The sequence below is a fragment of the Poeciliopsis prolifica genome, unplaced genomic scaffold (genome assembly GCF_027474105.1).
Source record: "Poeciliopsis prolifica strain line A6 unplaced genomic scaffold, Auburn_PproV2 SCAFFOLD003, whole genome shotgun sequence".
NCBI classification, from domain to species: domain Eukaryota; kingdom Metazoa; phylum Chordata; class Actinopteri; order Cyprinodontiformes; family Poeciliidae; genus Poeciliopsis; species Poeciliopsis prolifica.
The window spans coordinates 12,387,979-12,410,137 of record NW_026562378.1 but is presented as its reverse complement, the minus strand read 5'-3'; the positions used below and the strand labels follow the sequence as shown (position 1 = coordinate 12,410,137).

The 22,159-nt window shown below is 39.6% G+C and overlaps 1 protein-coding gene across 1 annotated transcript in view; it reads left to right on the top strand.

The window, feature by feature from the left end:
- col7a1 (collagen, type VII, alpha 1) overlaps positions 1 to 22,159 on the top strand; it is a 70,775-nt gene that overhangs the window by 16,752 nt on the left and 31,864 nt on the right. Inside the window, 55 exon segments of the mRNA XM_055026700.1 lie at positions 416 to 682; positions 1,644 to 1,787; positions 1,886 to 2,017; positions 2,363 to 2,509; positions 2,598 to 2,735; positions 2,816 to 2,965; positions 3,043 to 3,179; positions 3,264 to 3,390; positions 3,470 to 3,613; positions 4,836 to 5,005; positions 5,583 to 5,618; positions 5,727 to 5,753; positions 5,918 to 5,962; positions 6,061 to 6,180; positions 6,258 to 6,329; positions 6,432 to 6,467; positions 6,541 to 6,594; positions 6,714 to 6,788; positions 7,006 to 7,119; positions 9,085 to 9,111; positions 9,211 to 9,264; positions 9,372 to 9,443; positions 9,527 to 9,586; positions 10,070 to 10,105; positions 10,178 to 10,222; positions 11,210 to 11,245; positions 11,339 to 11,383; positions 11,474 to 11,509; positions 11,625 to 11,660; positions 11,750 to 11,782; positions 11,883 to 11,954; positions 12,033 to 12,092; positions 12,213 to 12,248; positions 12,344 to 12,424; positions 13,695 to 13,730; positions 13,865 to 13,909; positions 14,004 to 14,075; positions 14,213 to 14,257; positions 14,343 to 14,381; positions 14,474 to 14,515; positions 14,967 to 15,047; positions 15,182 to 15,217; positions 15,314 to 15,349; positions 15,535 to 15,615; positions 17,170 to 17,205; positions 17,664 to 17,735; positions 17,822 to 17,866; positions 18,204 to 18,239; positions 19,761 to 19,796; positions 20,297 to 20,383; positions 20,457 to 20,522; positions 20,932 to 20,967; positions 21,049 to 21,084; positions 21,176 to 21,223; positions 21,319 to 21,354. Of these exon segments, the coding sequence (XP_054882675.1) occupies positions 416 to 682; positions 1,644 to 1,787; positions 1,886 to 2,017; positions 2,363 to 2,509; positions 2,598 to 2,735; positions 2,816 to 2,965; positions 3,043 to 3,179; positions 3,264 to 3,390; positions 3,470 to 3,613; positions 4,836 to 5,005; positions 5,583 to 5,618; positions 5,727 to 5,753; positions 5,918 to 5,962; positions 6,061 to 6,180; positions 6,258 to 6,329; positions 6,432 to 6,467; positions 6,541 to 6,594; positions 6,714 to 6,788; positions 7,006 to 7,119; positions 9,085 to 9,111; positions 9,211 to 9,264; positions 9,372 to 9,443; positions 9,527 to 9,586; positions 10,070 to 10,105; positions 10,178 to 10,222; positions 11,210 to 11,245; positions 11,339 to 11,383; positions 11,474 to 11,509; positions 11,625 to 11,660; positions 11,750 to 11,782; positions 11,883 to 11,954; positions 12,033 to 12,092; positions 12,213 to 12,248; positions 12,344 to 12,424; positions 13,695 to 13,730; positions 13,865 to 13,909; positions 14,004 to 14,075; positions 14,213 to 14,257; positions 14,343 to 14,381; positions 14,474 to 14,515; positions 14,967 to 15,047; positions 15,182 to 15,217; positions 15,314 to 15,349; positions 15,535 to 15,615; positions 17,170 to 17,205; positions 17,664 to 17,735; positions 17,822 to 17,866; positions 18,204 to 18,239; positions 19,761 to 19,796; positions 20,297 to 20,383; positions 20,457 to 20,522; positions 20,932 to 20,967; positions 21,049 to 21,084; positions 21,176 to 21,223; positions 21,319 to 21,354 (3,911 nt within the window).

Sequence of the window (22,159 nt, the reverse complement as noted above, 5' to 3'; positions counted from 1 at the left end):
ACCTCCTTGATAAGTTTTAACTCAACTTTTTCATCAGTTTTGGAGAAATGTCCAGTTTTTCTCCATATTTCTTCTGTCACTGTGGCATGGTTAATATATGGAGAATTGTGCATTGTTTTTTGCATCCTTCTCCTGACTTATACCTTTATACAGCAAGCCTCTTTCCTTCTCTGCAACCTTGGTCTTTGTCTAAAGATGTAAATGAGCAATTATAAGAGACACCAAATGGCAGGTACAAACTCAAGAAGAGTGAATGCTGAAATTAAATCTAAAGGTGCCTCAAAAAATATGGTAATAATAAAACTTGGACTTTTAATTGGGTGTGTATGCTTTTGAGAGCCGTGATATAGGCATATATTTAATGACGTTAAATAAATGCTTCTTGTATTTTATAATCTTCTGTTCTCTGGTGCAGATGCAGAGTTGTCTCGTCTTCTGGGAGCAGACTCTACGTTTTACACAATCGATGGCCTGCAGCCGGATGAGGCTGTGGTAATCGGTGTTGCCCCTATCGTTAATCAGCGTGTTGGCGAAGTCGTCACTGTGTCTTCAAGGACAAACCCCTCTACTGGAGCTTTGTCTGGGCTTCGTGCCACTGAGGTTTTGTCACAAAGGACACGCATTGCGTGGTCATCTTTTTCTCGAGCTACTGGGTACAAGATCGTTTGGCGCCATGAAGATGGTAAGAAATGATTTGCTGTAGATACAGCAGCTATTAAGGGTTTATATATTCAGTTTTTTTGCAAAAGTCTTCATAACCTCTGAAATTATGTGCATCTTTACACATTTTATCTTTATGCATTTTACTGGTATTTCACATAACAGATCAACACAAAGACATAATTTTAAAGGGTAAGCAAAAATATAACTTGGCTTTGCAAATGTTTCTTTTTGCAAATAAAAATATGAATAGTATGGCTTGTGTGGGTATTCAGCCTCAGGAGACAGTAGATATTTAGAACAAAAAACAGAGAGACTGGAGACTACTTTTTTCTCTCATTTGTCTAGCAAAATAGCTCAACCTCTGTCAGGCTGAGTAGAGAACAACTGTGATGGATTAAGTTATGGACTTTGACAGGGCCATTCAAACACATAAATATGCCCTGAAAAGGCTATCCTCTCCCCCTTTCTGAAGTCTTTAAGAGCCTTCAACATCCATCTTCCTACAAGTCCGACCTTATTTACCATCTATGGTAAAAAAGAAAAAAAACAAAGCATACTCACAGCATGATGCAGCCACCACCATGTGCCACCATTACGAGGGGTGTTTGAGGTGCTGTGCGGTGTTAGTTTCCAGCCACACAGAGTTGTATATGTATGCCAAGCACTTTTGTTTCAGTCCTTGGCCTCTTGGCTGCTTCAGTGATTAATGATCTCCCTGCTAGACCTGTCAGTGTAGGTCAGAGGTCAGTGTCATTTACAATCCAAAGAGCTTTTTTTGCCCTCATGCCTACTAAATAAAATGTGTCTACAACCGTAAAACCTCCATGACCCTTTCAGTAAAAATGACTTAGCCTTTCAGAATACCTATAATATAGTGGATTTGATTTAAGGGTATCAGAGTAAAGGGGAACAGGGGCAAATGTATCACACACAAAACAGTATTGAGAGATGATGTTGTCACTTTCTATATCTCCATGTAGGAACTGAAACAACACAAATCGTAGCTGCTGATGTCTCCTCCTACATCATAGACGGCCTTCAGCCTAACTCGGCTTACACTGTGCAGGTTTCTGCCCTTTTTGGCTCCCGAGAAGGAAGTCCAGCTATCCTCAGCATTAGAACAGGTATCTTGTTTGTTTTCTTTCTAACTTCTTTTAAACAATGCCCCTGCTGCAAGAGGGCAAAAACGGGGACACAGTTTGAAATGTGTCTGTCCTGACAGAATCAGATCAGTCGGTTGTAGGAACTGTGACGTCGCTAAAAGTGCAGGAAGCCCGAGGGGAAGCTGTGCGGGTCTCCTGGGTTGGTGTGCAGGGAGCAACAGCTTATCGCATCATTTGGAGGAGAGTTGACGGTAAGCAAGTTCTTGGGAAACAATCAGTTTGTTTTTATCCCTCTGTTTTCTGTCATGCTGCTCTGTTCCCATCTGCCTCATTGATCTGTTGCAGAAATGTCCATCTTCCTACCTGGTTACCATGTTTAAATGAAACATTTCAACCAAACTGTTTCAGTAGTTTTGTCTTCAACTGTAGATTCCTACAGCTGTCGGTGTGCTTTCTAGTACACCCTTCTTAATGAAACCAATTTTTTTTTTTATATTAAGTCATGGAAACATTAATAAAAATTTGACTTTCATTCAAAGAAGGTCTTCTTTTCTCAGCAAACAAGAACATGTGAACATGACTTTCTGCTGCTGTAGGTGGGGAAGAGCGGAGCCAGCTGGTGGGCCGGGATGTGAGCTTCCTGGATCTGGACCAGCTCGATCCTGGAGTTCAGTACGAGATTCAGGTCATCGCGTTAGTTGAAAACAGGGAAGGGTTGCCTGCATCTGCCAGAGTCACCACACGTGAGCCCTGTGTTTTAGTGTCAGTTACATAACATGGTGAAACATGTCTGCGTCGGGTTTTGATCTTGTGTGTTCTCCATTTGCACAGCTGGTTATGTCACCCCCCCTACCACGCTACCAACCACAAGTTTACGAGCGACCGAGGTTAACCAGGATTCTGTGCGGCTGAGCTGGGCTCTCCTCACGGGCGCCACAGGATATATTCTTCGCTGGAAAGAGGAGACAGGTGAAGGAAAGGAAGTCATGATTTACATTTAAACTCTGTCAATAAACTGTTTCATCATTTTAAATATAAATATGTGTCAGATGTCGGCCGGGGTCTGTCCGTCACATTGCCTCCGTCGTCTAGCTCGTACCTGGTGACCGGGCTGCGTTTGGGCCGCAGATACAGATTCACCATCCAGCCCACCTTTGCAGGCGGAGTTTCACCTGAGACTTTTGTAGATGAACGCACCGGTAATGCACCGTCATCGCATTAAAAAGCCTCAAAGCAGGCAACATTTGGTTATTGTTGTGAACCGTTTTCTCTGCAGTGTGTCTGGGTGGCCGTCTTGATGTGGTGTTTCTTGTGCCTGCGTCCACCGATCGGTCTGACCTTGTGAGACCTCTGCGGGACATTGTCACCAGTGCAGCAGGGTCTCTTGCAGCTATCGGGCCCCGAGACTCACAGGTACATTTCGCTCTCAAAGAGAGAAAAGTATGTTAAAATGTTGATAGATTTTTTTTTTATTTGACAATAATCTGGTTTTTATAGGTAGGGGTGGTTGTATACAGTTTCAGACCCAAGATCTGGTTCCTGCTCAATCGTCATTCAAGATCTGACACGCTGCTCCAAGAGATTCAGTCTACACCCTTTGATGAAAGCCCAGGGAATAACATTGGTCAGTTTTTTTAAAGGATCATTTGTTTAAGCAGTTGATATTGTGTGGCAGTGGTGACATTAACTGTGTTACTCTTCAGGTGAGGCAGTGAGGTTCACCCGACAATACCTGCTGACCCCCTCAGCTGGACGGAGACCCAGGGTGCCCGGGGTGGTCGTGATCATTGCTGACAGGAAATCTGTGGACAACCTGACCCTCGCAGCCAGCAGTCTGAGAGACGCAGGTGTGAGGGACTGAAACTGTCAACATGTGACGAGTGACACCGAAATCACCCTGGTTGGATGAAATTTTTGCTAAGCATTTGGATAATTTGATCCCTTTCCTAAATCAAATACATTTTCAGTTGTGTCCTTCATAATCCATAAGAATTAGAACAAGAAGTAAACATCTGACATTATGCAAACTTTAAGATTAAAAAGTCAGAGTTATAAATATTAAATCAAGTTCATTTGTGTAGCACCTTTCAGCAACAAGGCATTCCAAAGTGCTTTTCATAATAAAAATGCAAAAATACAAAGTCATAGAAACAGTCAACGATTGAAAGATTACATTTTGCCGTTGTTAGACATCAGATTGTTGAATAATGTTTCATTGATTATGTTTCTAAAGCAACTCCAAGCACGATTTTTGAGTCTAGATTTAAAGGCCCTCAATGTTCCGGCTATTTTTCAGTTTTTTGGAAGTTTGTTCCAGATTATAACAAACTTATAGCTTTTCATTATAAAAGAAGTCATTCAGAGAATTAATCTTTCTAAAGTATTCATGCACTTAAACTTTTTAATATTTTTAAACTGCGGTGTATTTTCTGGGGATGTTGTAACAAAGTAATGCAAATAAATGGATACGTACCAACAATATTTTCCAAATGAAAATCTGAAAATCCAGCATGCACTTGTATTCATTCACATTTAATCAGATAGTGATATTTAAACTCCAGTGAAACAAATCTATTCCATAAAAACGAAAAGAATAACCATCTCAAGTGGTCTGAAAACAAATCTTTTTTTTCTATTTTATAGCGATGTGGTACTTTGGTTGTTCTAGAAGATAAATTACCGACAAAAAACTGAAGTTTGTGGTGAAAAGAGACTAGATCCAGGAGACACTGTAGAAATTATTGATCTTTTTTTCTGATTTCAGTGACATACAGTTTTATTTTCTTTTTGATTTCTAAATAATTCAGGTCAATGGACTTTTAGAGCTACTTTGTGGATTCTTTATTTTAGATTGGCTGAAAAGTTCTAGTGGTCATACTCTCCTAATTGTGTTGTCATGTTTCTGTGACTCCTTTGACATGTATGATCTTTCATGCTACATGATGAGCAAAAAACAGAGAAGTTGATTTTTCACAAAAACTCAGTGTGGAAAAATATGTGCTCCACTCTGTCTATGTTGCAGAAATGCTTCACTTGACACAAATCTTCACATATGTGTTTGCATGTAAGGTGTGACAGTGCTAGCTGTGGGAATAGGCCAAGCCGACATGGAGGAGCTGCGGCGGGCTGTGACGGATCGAAGCCCACAGAACATCCTGTACGCCGGTAACGCGGAACGACTCAACACTCTGCACCCTGATCTGGCCGACTTGCTTTGTGGAATTGCCAGAATCCCAGAGGTGAGTCTGTTGATTCACAGGCCAGATTGATTTTGGAAAGAGAAAAGCTTGAAATTCTCTTTGGGTTTTGTTAGTGAGTAATGGTGGTGTGGGGATAGATCAATGGATAGGGGCTTTGTCTGTGGTAATGCAAGTGGGACTCCTGGCTGTCGTGTTCTAAGAAAGAGTAGAGAGTCAAAAAAAAATCAAACTGAGCTCTCTAGTCCTCTCCTAATATTTTGAGAAACAAATCAGCTGCACAGTAGCACAGTAGGTAGTGTAGCACTGTGCTACTGCAGCTGGGTTCGATTCCCAGCCCGGGGTGTTTCTGCAGAGACTTTGCATGTTCTCTTTGTGTATGCGTAGGTTCTCTCTGGGTACTCCGGTTTCTTCCCACGGTCCAAAAACATGACTGTCAGGTTAATTGGTCTTTCTAAATTTTGCGTGAGTGTACACAATTTAGGACATGGATGTTTATCCTGTCTGTCTCTATGCTGCCCTGGTGACCTGTCCAGGGTTAACCTGTTGGTATTGTTGCTGACCATGTCCATTTGAGGAATATTTCATTCCACCTAAAGGTTTACTTTGATTTGTTCAGGTCACTCCAGAGAAGTGTACCATACAGTGTCCTCGGGTAAGTCGGTTTTACACCATTGTAATCTAAACCTTTTCCATCCAGGATAAATAAAACTTATTGATGCCTTTTTCTTTACTATGAATTTTATTAATTTATGCCTTTTAGGGTGAGAAGGGAGATCGCGGCGAGACGGTAAACATTTAAAATTTATTGCTCCTTTTAACATCTTCAAACATCTTAGAAAATTGTGCTAATAGTTGAATGACATTTATTAGGTTTTAACCAGTTTTTGAGTGTTGTTTGTGAAAATAATCACCAGTAACTGTTAAGGTGCCTCTTTCTGCTTTATGCCACAGGGTGAAAGAGGCAGAGACGGTGCAGATGGACACAAGGGCGAGCCTGTGAGTCAGATAGATCAGCCATTTTGACAATCCGTTGTGGAACAACAGACCGTATTGTATTTTAAGCTAACTATGTGTCCCCTAATGTCACAATGGAGGGTCGTGACGGTTTGCCAGGGAGGGAAGGTCCCAGAGGTCCTGAAGGACGTCCAGGAACACCAGGACAAACGTTCCCTATTGACCCTTCTCAGCTGATAAAAGGGGAAAAGGGGGAGAGGGTGAGTGCACTGGAGTTCATGCCGACATGATGAAAATAAAACTTTCAAAGAAATGTTTATATATTTTCGACTTTTAGGGCTTTCCTGGAGTGGATGGAAATCCAGGATTACCAGGAAGACCAGGAGCTCCTGGAAATGCAGGTGTTCCGGTAAGTAGAGCTACTGGAACCCATTGATTGACTTTTTTTGTTGTTGTTGGTTTTAGCTTAACAATAAAAACAAAAAAACAACAACTTTTTGTCGACCCTTAGGGCTCCCAAGGTCTCCCTGGGGTCAGAGGAAGCCCAGTGAGTAACACACTGACTCTCAAGCTACCAGGTGTTTGTCAAAACTCAGCCCTGGATTGTTTTCCTGTTTTAGGGCGAACCAGGAGGACAAGGCACGCCAGGGTCAAAGGGTAATAAAGGTGAAAGGGTAAGCTTAAACCTTATTTTAAATTTCACAAAGAAAACCGTCCCTTCAGTACAAACGAAAGCCGAGACTAAAATGATGTGTGAGGTACTTTATACATCTGTGATTTGGTGACATTTCAGGGTGAACCGGGTTCCTCTGTGCCCACTGGGGGTCTTCCAGGGAGGAAGGGAGAGCCAGGCATCCCAGGAATACCAGTAAGAACCAATAAAGTTGCTAAATCAAGACGAAGATGGAAAAAAGTGACAAAATTCAGATTTTTACTGCATTTTGTATAGTAAATAAAGAGTTTAAAACATTCATCCTTTATTGGTAAGATTATGTCTGACTTCTATAGAGGGATGAAGAAAGACTCTTGAAGATGTGATAGATCTTATTAGGGAATCCCAGTAATTTTCTGGATCTTATATGAAGGGTGGTCCAGGTCGACCAGGTACCGACGGAGCCAAGGGAGACCAAGGAGTTCCAGGTAGATCAGGTCAGGACGGTCGCCCTGGAATTCCAGGAACGCCGGGACTTTCCATTAAGGTTTGGCTCTTCCACAGCTTCTTTGCTGTTATTATTAATTAAAATTGATTTAGCAGGGTAAAAGGGAATGAATGCAAATGCCTGCCACACTTTTCAGACTCCCTAAATAATGTTTCATTTACCACAACAATCTCATAAGTTCTTTATTTTGACCTGTCACATAAAATCCCAATAGAATAGATTGAAATCTGTCACTGCTTGGTAGTTAAAATGACTGAAAAATAACAAATTGGAGAACCACACGTTAGTTCTTTCATCCTCTTTGAATTTGATTATTGTTTGTAAAGTAGAGCTGCTTGTACCACTGAGTTAAATGCAGAGAAAACACCACAGCCGAGGTACAAATAGACTTTTAATAACCAAAAAACTTTGCTGTGGATGAATGCTTTCTGCAAACTTTTACCGTATTTGACCGGCTCAGTGAATTCTGTGTCATTCCTTGCATATTTGAAAACATTTTTTTCTTTTCTTGCCAGTAAAATGAATAATAAATATATATGATCTTAGGATATATTTTAACTTGTTCTTAGTAACATTATCAGAAGTGTAAATTGAAATCATTAGCTATTGCAACTTTTATGTAACGGGTATGATTTAATCCATGCATTGAGGATTAATGCATGGATTAGTTGTGGTCGTCATTTCAGATGTCTTTGTTCACCACCTTATTTGCCTCTATGAAGGTTTATTCTGTTGGGCTTACTATGTACTGCTTAATGTGTAAATGATGTAATCTGAACTTTTTAATGCATAGATCGGAAATTTTAACACGATATGCCACAATGATGCACTACACACAGTAAAGTACACTGGATTTGGAGTTTGGTCCTCAAAAAAAAAAAAAAAGAGATAGATAAGAAATACAAAACGAACACCGATACGTCACTAAAAGGAGAACAGGAAATGATATGTTGGAGGGCAAACGATGGATCGACATGTTGAGGTTATGCAACAGCATTCTGAAATCAAATATGTTTAAAAACAGCTGAAACCAAAGTTCTGCTGTATTTCATATGTCAGGATGATTAAAAGAAATAACTTTAATCTTAATTATTAGAGAAAGCGTGGATGAAGATGTTCATCCACGCGTAATAAGTGTAATAAGGTGTTATAGAAATCTATAACACCTTATTACGCTTTTCACAATGTAGCGTACATTATTTTATAACAACTTGAGCCAGACTTTCAGTTTTTGTTGCTCATGTCGAACAATGCTGCCAGATTAGTGTAGAAGATGCCATTTATACCAGCGAGATTTCTCTGATACAGGATCAAATAATTAGTGCTTAATTATTGCAGCAGTGATCATTAGTAATCTCATGCCGGGCTTTTCAGACCCTCTGTCTACACCGATGAAGATTCATTCCTCTTCTGCGAGCTGGACACTGGAAACTAAAAGCTTAAATGCTGGCTTGTTCTACTTTCTAATGAATTCATCAAATAAGTATTATATCCTCTCGTGGAGCTTTGATTGTCAGTTTTCTGTTTATCAAAAAAACAGATGAATAAAGGAAACAAAATGTGTTTCCTGATATAGTAGAACACTGCTATTCCTTGTGCTTGGTCTCAATGTACATCACATGATTTGACAGAATTTGATCCTGATTTTCATAAAGTCTTATTACGTTACTTAAATTAAGACCCAGGTAATATTTTTGTTTCACGACACGAACGTACATGGCAAAACAGGAAACTGTGTAAATGCAATTTGAAGCATTTATAATTGAAAAATTATTCCTTTTTTCCCCACTGGTTTATTTTTTTCTAATATTTTTATATCTTAAATGTTCCATTTGTTTTTAATCGGTTAGTGAAAGAGGAGTGTTTCTTTTTTTTGCCGGTTCACAAATGATCTTCTCTTATCTGTTACACAGTTATTGTACAGCTTCTTTTTTTTGTCTTTGCTTACTAAACTTTTTTTCTTTTTCAAATATTTCTCATTTTGTTTCATTTTATCTCCCGCAGGGAGATAAGGGCAGCCAAGGAGAGAGGGTGAGTCATGCCATATTGAACTTGTTCTCTGAGTGCAGAAATTTCCTGAGGAGCAAAAGAGCGTAAAGAAACTCGGCTCTTATCTCTCTTTGCTGACAGGGACCTCCAGGAGTGGGAAGCGGCGTGGCCGTGAAGGGTGAAAAGGGCTCCCCTGTAAGCATCATCAGTCACTCGTGAAGTGCTGACATGTTAGTTTTGCAGGTGACACTTTGTGCATATCTTCTGTACTTTGCATTTTCTAATTGCTTTTACATCCTCAGGGCATTCCAGGGACGCCTGGTGGCCCGGGGCTGAGGGGTCCAGCAGGGCCACAGGGCAGCAGAGGAGAAAAGGTAAAAGCAGGCTTGATTTCGTGTTCTAAATGTGAACAGGAGAGGGATTGTTTTTATGAGAATGGGTCATCTGTGGTCGTCAGGGCGAAGATGGGGCCGGCCTACCTGGACCTCCAGGAAAGCAAGGAGAGCCCGGGGACAGGGTGAGTCTGATTGAAGAAGATTTCTGATTGGCCGGTGAGATTTAATGGCTGCCTCAGATAAGCATAGCTTAACTTTGAATTAGATGCACAGTGCAAACTGTATGACCAGTGTTTTCTCAGTGCAATACTATCATGATTCACTGACCAGTGGCTCCACCTGTAGGACAAATAGCAACAGATTTTGCAGAGATTTCACAAAATGATTATCCACAGCAGTGGATACTTAATAAATTACTTTGGTAATTACTCGCACAGCAGGTTCTAAAAAATAATTATGGCATGTGATTTTGTTTTTATCAAATTTTTTTGGTTTGTTTTTTTACATCTGAAGATAATGCATAATGTTCAGCCATCCAATCTTTTAGAATTGGGTGTATTTGCTTCTCCTGAGCTGAAATGCTTCTATTGAATGATCCTGTGCACTGGTTGAAATACACTGTGATGCAACATTTTTAGCTTATGAATATTTCCAATATTTTCCAGGGTCCCCGCGGGCCTGCAGGTGAGATCGGCAGCAAGGTAAGACGCATGTGATTTAAAAATATTTCTGTGACAAGAGGAAAGAGGAATGACCGATCTCTGTCCCACCAGGGAGACCGAGGAAAGCCGGGTGAGCCTGGGACACGGGGAGACAGGGTGAGTCATATAAAACATGTCCACACCAGTATGTACGGCACCGTGAATGCTTAAAATCTTTAACTTCTCCAGAAATTGACTGTCAATTGTGACAGCTTAAGCAGAACATATTGATGATGCTCTTGCGTCTTTGTAGACGCTGATGTTCCAGTAGGACTTAGACAGCAAAGCTTTGGTGCTTCGTTGACTGTTTCTGAATCTCCTAAGGGATTTGCTTTTATCTTAGAGGGACAGTTTGGGTCAGAAAGTTGAAAATGGACAGTTTGTTGGAACAGCAGTTTGTTTATAGCTGAGAGGAAGAAGTTTGAGAAGCTCATCAGCAAGACCAGCTCTGTCCTAGGATGTCCTCTGGTGGAAATCACATCACTGTTGGACAATGTCTCCCACCTCATGCATGATCAATCAATCAATCAATCAAATTTTATCTGTATAGCACATTTCAGCAAGGCATTTCATTTCATGAAGCGGCTGCAGAACTGCTGCGTCTTCAGTGCACAAAGTAGCATAATTGTAGATTCTTCCTCTCAGCAGCTATAAGACTCTATAACCATCATTACTTCCAATAACAAGTTGTTTGCATCCCTCATGTTTGTTTTGCACCGTTTTTCATTTTATTGTCAAGTTAAGTTTGCAGTGATGTGAAGCAAAGTTTGTGCACTGCTTAAAATCATCTTATTCATTTGAACTTGGCTGCAGTATTTTTGATAGGTGTACATGTTTTATATAAATTTGCCCACATTGTACAATCTGTTATTGTCTTTTTTTGTTTGTTTTATTACTAATTTTATATCCATCTGCTTTAATTTATGTTCACTACTGATACTGTACACCTGGAATTAAATAAAAGGATATTTAATTTTATTTAAATTATTGTATTTAAATTAAATATTCTTTTTCTTCTCTATTTCTGTTTTTAATTTTGTCAGTAAACTCAGATATTTCTTTTTTTTTTCTGTATGATGCATTTGAACTCTTGTATCTTTGTAGGGGGAGCGAGGGCCTGCTGGGGAGACCGGAGAGAAAGTGAGTAGAGATGAAGCTGTTAAGATTAAAGGTGTTAACCAGTGACACATTATTGATTTAAAGGAAGTTTTCAGCATAATTCTGTCTTCTTAGGGAGACTCAGGGAAGGCAGGCATCCCAGGATCACCAGGCCTGAGAGTGAGCATTGCTAAAATACTTCATTCCTTGCCTGTATGTTTTCCTTTTGTATATGGAGTGTCTAAACTTATTGTTTTAATTTAATCAAAGGGTTTACCAGGCCCAAGTGGACCTGCAGGAGAAAAGGTGAGACTGAGAGTCTATTAGGGTCAATGATGCATGAAGCTGCAGGTCAGATCTGCGTGTTGGATCTTTCATGATCTGATTGGTTGGACTTTCAAGAAACAATGTCTGTTTCCAGGGGAATGAAGGAGCACGAGGGGAGCCGGGCAGAAGTGTGAGTGCTTAAATCTGACACCTGCAAGTATTGATTGAAGGTCTCTGACAGTGAAACGGAGACACTCTGCTCTCTTTTCAATCATTCAGATGGCGGGTTTACCAGGGAAGAAAGGAGAACAGGTTAGAGATAAAATATGTCTGAGTGAAAAAATTAAATAAACTATTATCAGCTCAGACAGACATTTTATGTTCTTGGTTCTTTGCTATTTTTTTTCCAAAGGGGGAAAGAGGTCTGCCTGGATCTGAAGGCCTGAGGGGGGAAAAAGGAGAACCAGGGCAAAGAGGAGAGAAAGTGAGCGGCCACAAGAGGAATAACATGTTGGAGAAATCACGTTCATCAAATCATCATTACTTTCTGTTGCTCCATCAGGGTTCTCCAGGTTCTGGAGGGTCAGGTGTTCTTGGACCTAAAGGAGAGCCAGGAGAGCGAGTGAGTTGATTATAATGTAGTCTTCACAAAAGCATTCCTTATTTGCGAAACAACCTTTTGAGCCATGTTCACTGAAACTCCTCCAGTTTGGTGGGCATTAAACGTGTAGTCTTTCCTCAGGGACTTGCAGGTCTTAATGGACGACCAGGAGCCAAGGTCTGTGTCCTGCAGTGGCTTTTTATTGTTTCTGGCTTTTTCTTCACATTTTCAGCAGCTTAATTGTCAAATTGATCTTTTTCATTGTTATTTAGGGAGACCCAGGAGAAGCAGGCGAGAGGGGAGAGAATGGACGCCCAGGAATCCCAGGAAAACCTGGCCTGCCTGGAAAACAGGTCAGTATTGAAGGAAAATTCCTTCTTTAAAGCAAAATAAAAAGAGCTTCAGACAACACTTAAAAACAGTCTGATATGGAGGACTCAGTGCAGGAAGACCCAATGCACTGAATTCAAACCCAGAACCTTCCAGTTATACGGCGGCAGTGCTCCAAACGATGCCACTGGCCTCAAAAGTGTAATAATTAAACAAAATATTTCCCATACTGTAATGATATTTTTAGATGCATTTAAATCCATAAATAAAGTCTCTCCAAATGTTTAATGTATTGCAATGCTAATAGCTTACTTAGTAAATATTGATTTTTAACATTCACAGTTTAAAAGTGCTGCTTTTTAGCTGTGAGTTTGATGTGCTGCAGAACATCAAATGTATTGCTGACGAAATGATGTCACTCACCTATTGGGAGTGAATATGCACATCCCTAATCTCCCACTGAAAGGACCTGATGTCCAAAAGTCCCAGAGTGGAGAGCATCTGCCCTGCTAATGCTGTGGAGCATTTTTTACTTTTTTAAGTCAGATCTTTTTAAGTTATTTAGGGAAACTCAGGCCTGAGGCTTTTGCCCTAGAAGATGCAGTTGCCTGAATGGCCCGTCGTTCTAATCTTTTGTATGAAACTGCAAGTTGCTCTAATGGAGCCAGATCGGCTATTCAGATACGATGACTGTCTCAGAATTGATCACATTATGTTGCTTATATGTTAGTGTAACCATTGTTTTCAGATGATCTTTGACTTCAGTCACTCGTCTGTTGATTGAAATTACATCTGAGTTTATATCAGATGTAATTTGATAAAAGCTGTTTTAGTGGTTTGGTGATATCTACCAGACAAAAATACTTTAAGAACTTGTTCTACTGTCTAATCATTTTATTTAAACAAAAACAGCCAAAGAAAGTTGGCTTTAAACATCACATAGTTTAATATTTCAATCTCAGTTGGTTTTAAATTCATACTGTTTGGTAACTCTTTCTTTTTGGGGTGGTTTTTGTTAAATGCTACAAATCCTCCATTTTATTGGATTCACTTATTTTTGTTGTTAGTCATTTTCTACTAGTACTTTAATACTTTGTCTTATTCTTTTATAGTAGATACATTTCACAGCATATTCGCTGTGAAGCTAAGCTCTTCCCTCTCATTTCTAACATGCATCCCTTTCTAATGATGGCAGTTTAGAGGTAAAATAAAAAAGCATCTTTTTTGGTGTAAAACTCCCATTGCATGTTACCTGCCACTATATCATTTTATTTTGCTATTTCTAAATTCTAGGGAGAAAAAGGTGATAAAGGTGATGAAGGCACACCTGTAAGTAGTTCTGTTTTTTTTTTATGTCATTTAACATGAACTTTAATAAAATGTCCTTTGCACCTAATCATCATTCTGACTTGATGATTAGGTGCCTCATGTGATCTTGAGAATTTTATCCTTTTCTCCTGCAGGGAGAATCTGGACTTCCAGGAAAACAAGGAGAAAGAGGTTTGCGGGTAGGAGATTTTCTTCCGGTTAATTTCCCACATTAAGATGTTTAAAGCTGCCACCTTACATCGAGTCAGACGTCGTTACTGAATACTCGTTCAGGGACTGGCTGGTCAGCCGGGGCGGCCAGGAGAGAAAGGAGACATGGGAGATCCGGGAGAGCAGGGAAGAAATGTGAGAGACTCTTTTATGTTTAATCGTACAGACAGCTTTTCAATGTGCTTTTGTGCTATTCCGGAGAGTACATAAGAGAGGAAACAGCCAGGAAGGTTGTCTGCACAGTGCCATTATTGATTTGAGTTCGATTACAGGGCAGCCCTGGACCCGCCGGACTGAGAGGAGAGAAAGGAGAGCTAGTATGCTGTCTTCTTTAATATTGAAATCGACTCATGTATCTTCAGATGTGAACTCAGCAGATTCACATGCTTTGTTCTCTTTAAGGGACCTCAAGGGCCTGCAGGGCCACCGGGAAAGTGGTGAGTTTCTCACTTGGCATTTTTTCTTTGGACAAAAACCCCAATGCGATGAAAAAGTCGAGCTTAAAGCGATACCTCATATCTGTCCGTCAACAGGCTGACATCCAGGGTCAGCTGAAAGGAGAGCGAGGGGAGAAGGTTTGTGCTCTTTCTGTGTGTTCTGGTTTCAGTGCATAAAAAAATAATGCAGGAGCATTTTACTTTGAAGTTGCAGGTTTTGACCCAGAGCTTTGCAAATGAAAGTCGCAGCAAGAAATGCCAATGTGTTTTTATATGATTGAACAACATAAAGTAGAGGAAAGTTGTGATTTTTTTTAAACCCAAGTGTGGTCTGCATTTCTGTCAGTGCCCTTTACTTTTGTACCACTAAATAAAATCCATTGCAACCAAAAGTCACACTTTAGAGATTTTTATTCATAAAACATTTTGAAATGAGCATTTTGTTCCCTGCACTTCAAAATCACGCTGGCCTATCATAAAATCTCAATAAAATGCATTAACATTTGTGACTTTAACTATTACAAGTCACTTTGTTTGTTTTGTTAACAGTAGTAGCACTCATTAGAGGCTTTCATTATTGTGACCCCAGGGTGACGCCGGTGACCCTGGAGAGCATGGGGGCAAAGGTCAGAAAGGGGAAGCAGGGACTCCTGGAGCTCCAGGCCTGCGAGTAAGTTTGGTGTTTTAAATGCTCTAATGGCTGCTGATATTCCACTCTGCTCTAAACGCACATCCACTCCTTTCTGTGTGGATTTGCTGTGCATGACTGATCATCGTCTGTGACTTCTTCTTCTGTCTATAAAGGGTCCAGAGGGACAGAGGGGGCCGGCAGGGATAAAAGTGAGTTTGCTCTTTGCATCAGTCATCATAACTAGTAGAAATGTTCATCTCATTTAAAAAAAATAATTACATCAATTTCCCTATGAATGTTTGCAGGGTGACATAGGAGAAAGGGGATCGCCCGGAGAGAAGGTTTGCCATCGATCAATGTGAAACTGTTTGGTTTAGTCAAGACTGAATCCAACAATTATTCAATTTTTTGTTTTTTTGGTCTGAATCTTGTCTCGGCAGCAAATCAGAACGCCTTGTTATTTCTTTCTAGTATCACTACAGAAAACACTGTTTGGTACTTCTGAGTGTTTCTCTTTTTGTGACAGGGAGACAGAGGAGCATCTGGCTTAGATGGGCGTCCTGGTCTGGATGGTAAACCGGGCTCTCCAGGACCACCCGGATCAAGGGTAACCCATTTCCTCACATATTTGTCCAAACTCTAAAAATCATTGCAATGAAAGTTGCTATATTACAGTTGAAGCCAGGTATTTTCATACAGTGCACCACAAATACAGTTGTCATTATTTCTTACTGTGTAACATTAAAGCAGACTAAACCTTTCCTGTTTAGGTGAGTCAAGGTTGGCATGAAACGTACTATTTGCTAAAAGCCAAAAATAATCTTAGAAATATTTTTAGAGAATATTTTATTGCTTTCTTCCAAAACAGAAGTTTATGTGATATTAGTTTTCTTTTAAGACATTTTCAAAAGCCCAGTTGATGATGTCATGTTTGTGTACAATTGCCATGGGTAAATCAACAATATTTGAGTTGAATGGATGTATTTTAACCCTCTCCAGGTAGATGTTGCAGATTTGCAACAGCTCAGTGCTACTTAGCTAGTCTTTGCAAGTAATTTGAGCCTGAGAGGGTTAAGGCAACACCTCAAACACAGCCCTAAACACACCTTATGTCACACCCTGTGTGTCACACCCATTTGACATAACAACCAATCAAATCAACCAAGATGTCAGGAAGAGAATGGTAAACCGGCTAAAGTCTGGTTCATGCTGTGAGCAGGTGTATACATAATTCTAAAATACACAAATTTTACCTTTCAGATCTAAGGTGTGTTTTTAGCTGAAATTTGCTAAATGACTGTACAATAAAAGAAAAAGACTTTGTAAAGCTGCTGGCTGAAGCCAGTAGGAATACATCACAGTGAGTCCTGTTCTGGCCTGGAAGGCCAATCAGTGAAGCAGAAGACATTATTCAAAAAGCAAAATAAAAAGCTACGGTATAAATTGCAAATGCATGCAAGAACAAATAGCTTAATTTCCCAAGACATGCCCTCTGGTTAGGAGTTGAAGTTGAGTGTTTGGTCATCATGAGCATTGATTAATTTAGATGATGATGAGGTAAGATGGTAAGTCTGAGAATACCATTTCCCATGTGGCAGCATCATGTTATTAGCATGTTTTACAGCAGGAGGGAAGCCACAAAATAGATACAATGAGAAACTCTTGGGTGAATATTGAAGCAACATCTCAAGACATCAGCCTGGAAGTAAATTTTTGATAGATATCCATAATGGACAATGACCCCAATAATGCTGCTAAATTAGTCACAAATTAGTTTAATGTCAATATTTCGCAGTGGGACACAGTCCTAATCTACTTCCCATTGAAAAAAAAAAGACCTGAAAGAGTGTGTGAGCAAGTCAGTCTATAAACCTGACTCAGTTAAGCTAGCTTTGTTGGGAGGAAAGGACCGAGATGATGGAAGGAAATACAAAAAGTTTGAGACAAGCCAAATCTACCCAACACAAAGGAAATGTGTGTATGCTTTTGACTTTAAATAAAGTATTTTAAAAAATCACTTAATTGAGGTATTTAAAAAACAGAAAACTTTATTTCATCCTACAAAACCTGAAACAGGACAAAAATTATTCAGATTTAATATTGCATATAATAAAATATGTATTTTTGACACCTTGTATTTTAATATCTGTTTCCACTACAGGGTGATCCTGGGAAGCAAGGTGATGCTGGAAGAGACGTAAGCTTCCCTTTTCTATTCAAAATTAAATTTCTCATTACTAAACAAAAGAAATAAAAGTATTTTCTTCTGATAGTTTTGTTATCCTACGTTTCCTACTTGTTCCACTGGAGTGTGTCTGTGAACTTGAGGCGTTCATACAGCAGATGGCGCTGTGTAGATGTTGAAATTCCTGCTTTGTTCCTGTGGCTTGTTGCATAAGCTAACAGTGGAGAAACATGTCTCCAGGCCAGGCCAGTTACACAGGAGACCGTTATGTAATTTTGACAGTAATAATGGTTCTGAGGGTTCTGAACTGCTTCAAGCACTCGGTTTAAAAAAAAAAACTGATTCCTGCTTTTATGGAATCAGTCTTATTACACTGTACTTCTGCAGCTGCTGATGCATGCTATGATCAAACTCTGTGCATATTTGTTTATTTTTTTTAGTTGTTTTCCCAATTTGATCTGTTCTTGTAGGGATTACCAGGATTAAGAGGAGAGCAAGGTGCCCCTGGTCCTGTTGGTCCTCCAGGAAATCCAGGAATACCCGTCAGTACTCACCATCTTGCTCACATGTTTGTTTCATATTATATCTCTAAACTACTCTGTCATAACTGAATAATTTTATGATGCAGGGTAAAGCAGGTGAAGATGGAAAACCTGGTCCTGTGGGCAAAATAGTAAGTCTTCATATTCTGGATGTGTTATGACCAGCGTTTGATTTACTCAGATGAGATGCATTTGGGCTTTTGGTTAGCAATGTGACATTGATTCTGTTTATTAAGAGTAAAAATATTGTGAATTATGTGCATACTTTTCTCTTTCTGTTATTCTCTCTCTAATGGGCTTGATGTGCAGATCCATTTCTCTGTTGAGGATCAAAAGCTGTGCAGATATGTATTATAAAACCTGCTGCATAATGACTGCCTTTAGTGAGCCACTGGAACAGCAGAGCTGAGAGCCCCAGGAGCAGACTGGCCATAATTCAGAATGTAATGCATTTTCTTTTATACACAGGGCGAGGATGGAGTGCCAGGTGAAGACGGGAGAAAGGTCTGTGGCTGTTTATAAATGTATATCATCTGACACCTGGAGGTTAAAATGTATGAGTACATGGTTATGCATATGAGTGTTTACCATTTCAGCTCAGTGGAAGACATTTAGGCTACACCAGCAACATGATATTGCAAAGCATCCTATTAGCTATGAAAATATGTTCTGATTTTAGGTATTTGATTATGTTTGTGCATCACTTTTAAGTCAGCCAAGCTAAAACAACCAAATGCATAAGATTGCATTTCAAAAAGATTCAGACCTTGAACCTTTTTCAAAATCAAATTTGTTGTTGAAATTTGATATGTACTGAGATTACTCTACGCACAATCATGGTCCATTGAACATCTAAATAAATGTTAAACATTAGATTAATCATAACACATAACACTAAACTAATTTAGAAAAATTAAATGGACTAAAGTGAGTGCAGAAAGGTGCTCAAAGGTTTTTCCTTTTTAGCACATTACAACCACAAAAAAAAGTCAATTTTGCATTTATGTGATATATAAACAGATAATTTTGAAGGGGGTTGGAAATTATGAATGTTTATCAAAGCTTTTTACAAAAAATAATCTGAAAAGTGTGATGTGAATGTATTTGGACTGCTTTTAGAAACCATCACAGCTGACAGCTTGGAATAGGTCTTCTGACAAGATTAGACCAACATTGTATTTCGTGGCACACATGCAAAACAAAAGGTGTTTCAAACTACTGAATTCCCTCATCAGCATGTCAGCTGGATCTGCAAAGACCTGTAAATGTTGCATGCATTCACACTCCTTTGATTCAGGTGAGTTGGAGAAGATGTGCATCTAAACGTCACAGGATGATCTTCAAGAATGGACCTGGGCACATCTGCAGTGCATTTCCTGCAGATGTCAAACATGGTGGTGGCATCTTTGTTGGCTGCTTTTCTGGTGTGGTGATTCACTTTCCAGCCAGAGAATAGCCCTAAACATAGCCAGAGCTGCAATAGACTGGTTCAGATAAAATACATGTCATAATGGAACAGTCAGAATTCAAACCCACATCTCATTAAGAATCTCTGGAAAAACTTGAATATTTCCGTTTCCAGAAACTCTCCTTCAAGTCTGACTGGCTGTGATCGAAAAACATTTTGCAAGAAGGAAAAGGTCGAAACATCCAGTCCTCATTTATGTAAATCTGGAAGAGACATAACCCAAAAGACCTGCAGCTTTAACTGTAGCAAAATGTGATTCTATAAAGCATTGACTGAGGGGTGGTGAATACAAATGTGTGCCACATCTTTCAGAATTTTATTCGTAGAGAAAATTGAAAAGCATGCATTGTTGTTCTTCCAGGTAACAATTACCCATTATTCCGTGAAGAAAATCCCATTAGAATGCTTTATGGTTTGTTGATGTAAGGTGGCAAAATGTGAACATATTCCAGACCTATAAATATGTCAGGAAGATAATGTAAGTGCGTGCTAATTGTTGCAGCTTGTGTTTACGTTCAGATTCTCAGGGGTTTGACTCTGCTGTTTCTAATCTGCAGGGTGACAAAGGAGACGCCGGAGCCTCTGGAAGAGATGTCAGTTTGGTTCAACCTTTTTCATTTATTTATCTTTCATGCATATGATTTAAAGTTTGTTTCTGCTCTGCATCTTCCTTTCTTCTCCTCATACTTCCTCTTTGTATCATTTCGTTCACCAGCTTTCTTTTCTATTCGTCTGTTTCTCTCTCTAAGTGCTCGCTTCTCAGGCGTAGTTTGCTCTGACCCTGACATCACACACTCGACCTCTGCTGAATCAATAGGCTCCTTCGACCCAGCTGTACAGATTCGCTATCTTCTAATGATGAAGCTTAGCCTTTAAGGGGGGAGCCACTTCAGAGAGAAATCCAGAGGGGCGCCAAATGTCACACTGCTGTTTTCATGTGCAAATTCATATTAATTATCTCTTGAACATCAGCGGAGGGGTGGCAGGAGCCACCTGCTTTGATTTTATAGTTCAGCTGAGTAAGAAGTCACCAAGAGTGGAGTGAATCACGGTTTAAATTCACAAGTTGTTTTTTTGTTTTTTATTTTTCCAGGGCCGTGATGGGCAGAAAGGGGACCGTGGTCCTGCTGGGCCCTCAGGCCCCTCTGGACCACAGGGGCCTGTTGGATTACCTGGGCAGGTAAGTGTCATAAAGAAAATGGAAAATTAGTAGGAAGAAAGCAGCATTTTGAAAGATCTCTGATTTATTTCAGGTTGTATATGTAAAAGGTGTTGAGGTTGCACCCATCCCAGGTCCACCGGGGCCTCCAGGAACGCCGGTGAGTTCAGGATTTTAAAATTCCTGAAAAGCAAATTACTTCTCGTCCTGAACTTCATCAAAGTTTTATTATTTTAGGTCTGTAAACTAGAAACTATGAATGAGAATTATGCAGTAACTAGAAAATATTTATTCCCGCATTCCAAGAACTTTCTTTAATTTCAATTTATACAAAGAATGATTGTAGTTCCCTTGCTTAACATCCTGAACTTATCTAAAAGTTCTGACCTAACTAGTTTATGCTCATTTCTTTCTATTTCTTTTTTTTAAATAAAATTAAATTTCATGTGTACATATATGTATTGATTATATGATGCAACATTTGCTGTGGGTTTCATTTGCGCCCGTCTCAGTGGAATAACTTATCTTCAGTGTCTTGATATTCTCGTTTCCATTCCTCTGTTTTCCAGGGTGTGCCTGGGATTCCAGGAGCAGTGGGAGCCAGAGTAAGAGGCAAAAGCTTTCGCCTTTTGTTGTCAATTAATAAATGTACTCTCTGGTTTTATGACCTTAGCTGTTTTTTTCAGGGAGAGCGAGGTCCGGCGGGTCCTAAAGGAGATGCTGTAAGTCACAATTGAAGCTGATGTCCGAAAAGATTAAAATCAAGGTTTCGTCATTGTTGTGTTGAGCTCTGCATGCTTTGTTTATGCTTAGGGAGACCCAGGAGAGGACGGGGCTCCTGGTAAACCCGGGACAGCAGTGGTATGATGACAGGCGATGTCATGATTTCCTTTCTTTGTTTGTATTTATATATTTATGCTTCTATTATTAATGCGGTGTCTGTGCTCTCTGAAAAGGATGTACAAAAAGCTCTGTCCGGCCTCGGGATACTGGTACGTGATCTGTCTCTGCTTATTATCTTTCATTTAAGAGACTGTTGTTTTAGAGGTAAGGCTAGACTAAAGAGATAAAAGTAAGAAAATTCAGAAAAGAAAAAAAAAAATTTTTTTCCCTCTTGTAGTTGGGGAGGAAACAATTTATGCCATAAGGGATGGTCTGTCATCTGGTCAGAATACTACCAGAATTGTGTTGTGACATTAATAATTGTGTGGTTCAAGGTATTAGTGAAGACTTAAGGGTGGAGACTATGCCAATAACTGAACCTAGGATTTTGATTTTAGGTTACAGAAAATCAAAATAAACTCAGTTTTTTATATATATTGGCCAAAGAACAACTCAAATCCCTCCTCAAAAGGCCAGAATTAATGCCTTTAGTTAATGTATGTAAGGTATACATGCATAAGTCTGATCAGTTATGTTTTAGGAATATGTAATAAAACACAAATTCAGGATTATTAAATTATTTTTTAGGAACACCAGCGACAGGATCATCCTATAATTTTTTACTAATACCTCAAACTCTTGTTTAGCCTCGCTCTTCTAGAAGGCTGCCAAATCCAAATGACGCCGTCATCTAATATTCCCAACACTTCTGAAATGTTTGAGAGCTTATGCCCCAACATCTCTTAAAATTATAATGAAGCCTTTCATTTCTGAAGCCAGCATCAGAATGTGGCATGTAGAGGAGTCAAATGCATTTCTGAAGCTGTGGACATGAATTTGTTCTGACCTCCTTTTACCTGAGGTCAGAAGCATTTCACAGGGACTCATTGCTGCCGCTGTAACACTCCTGCATTT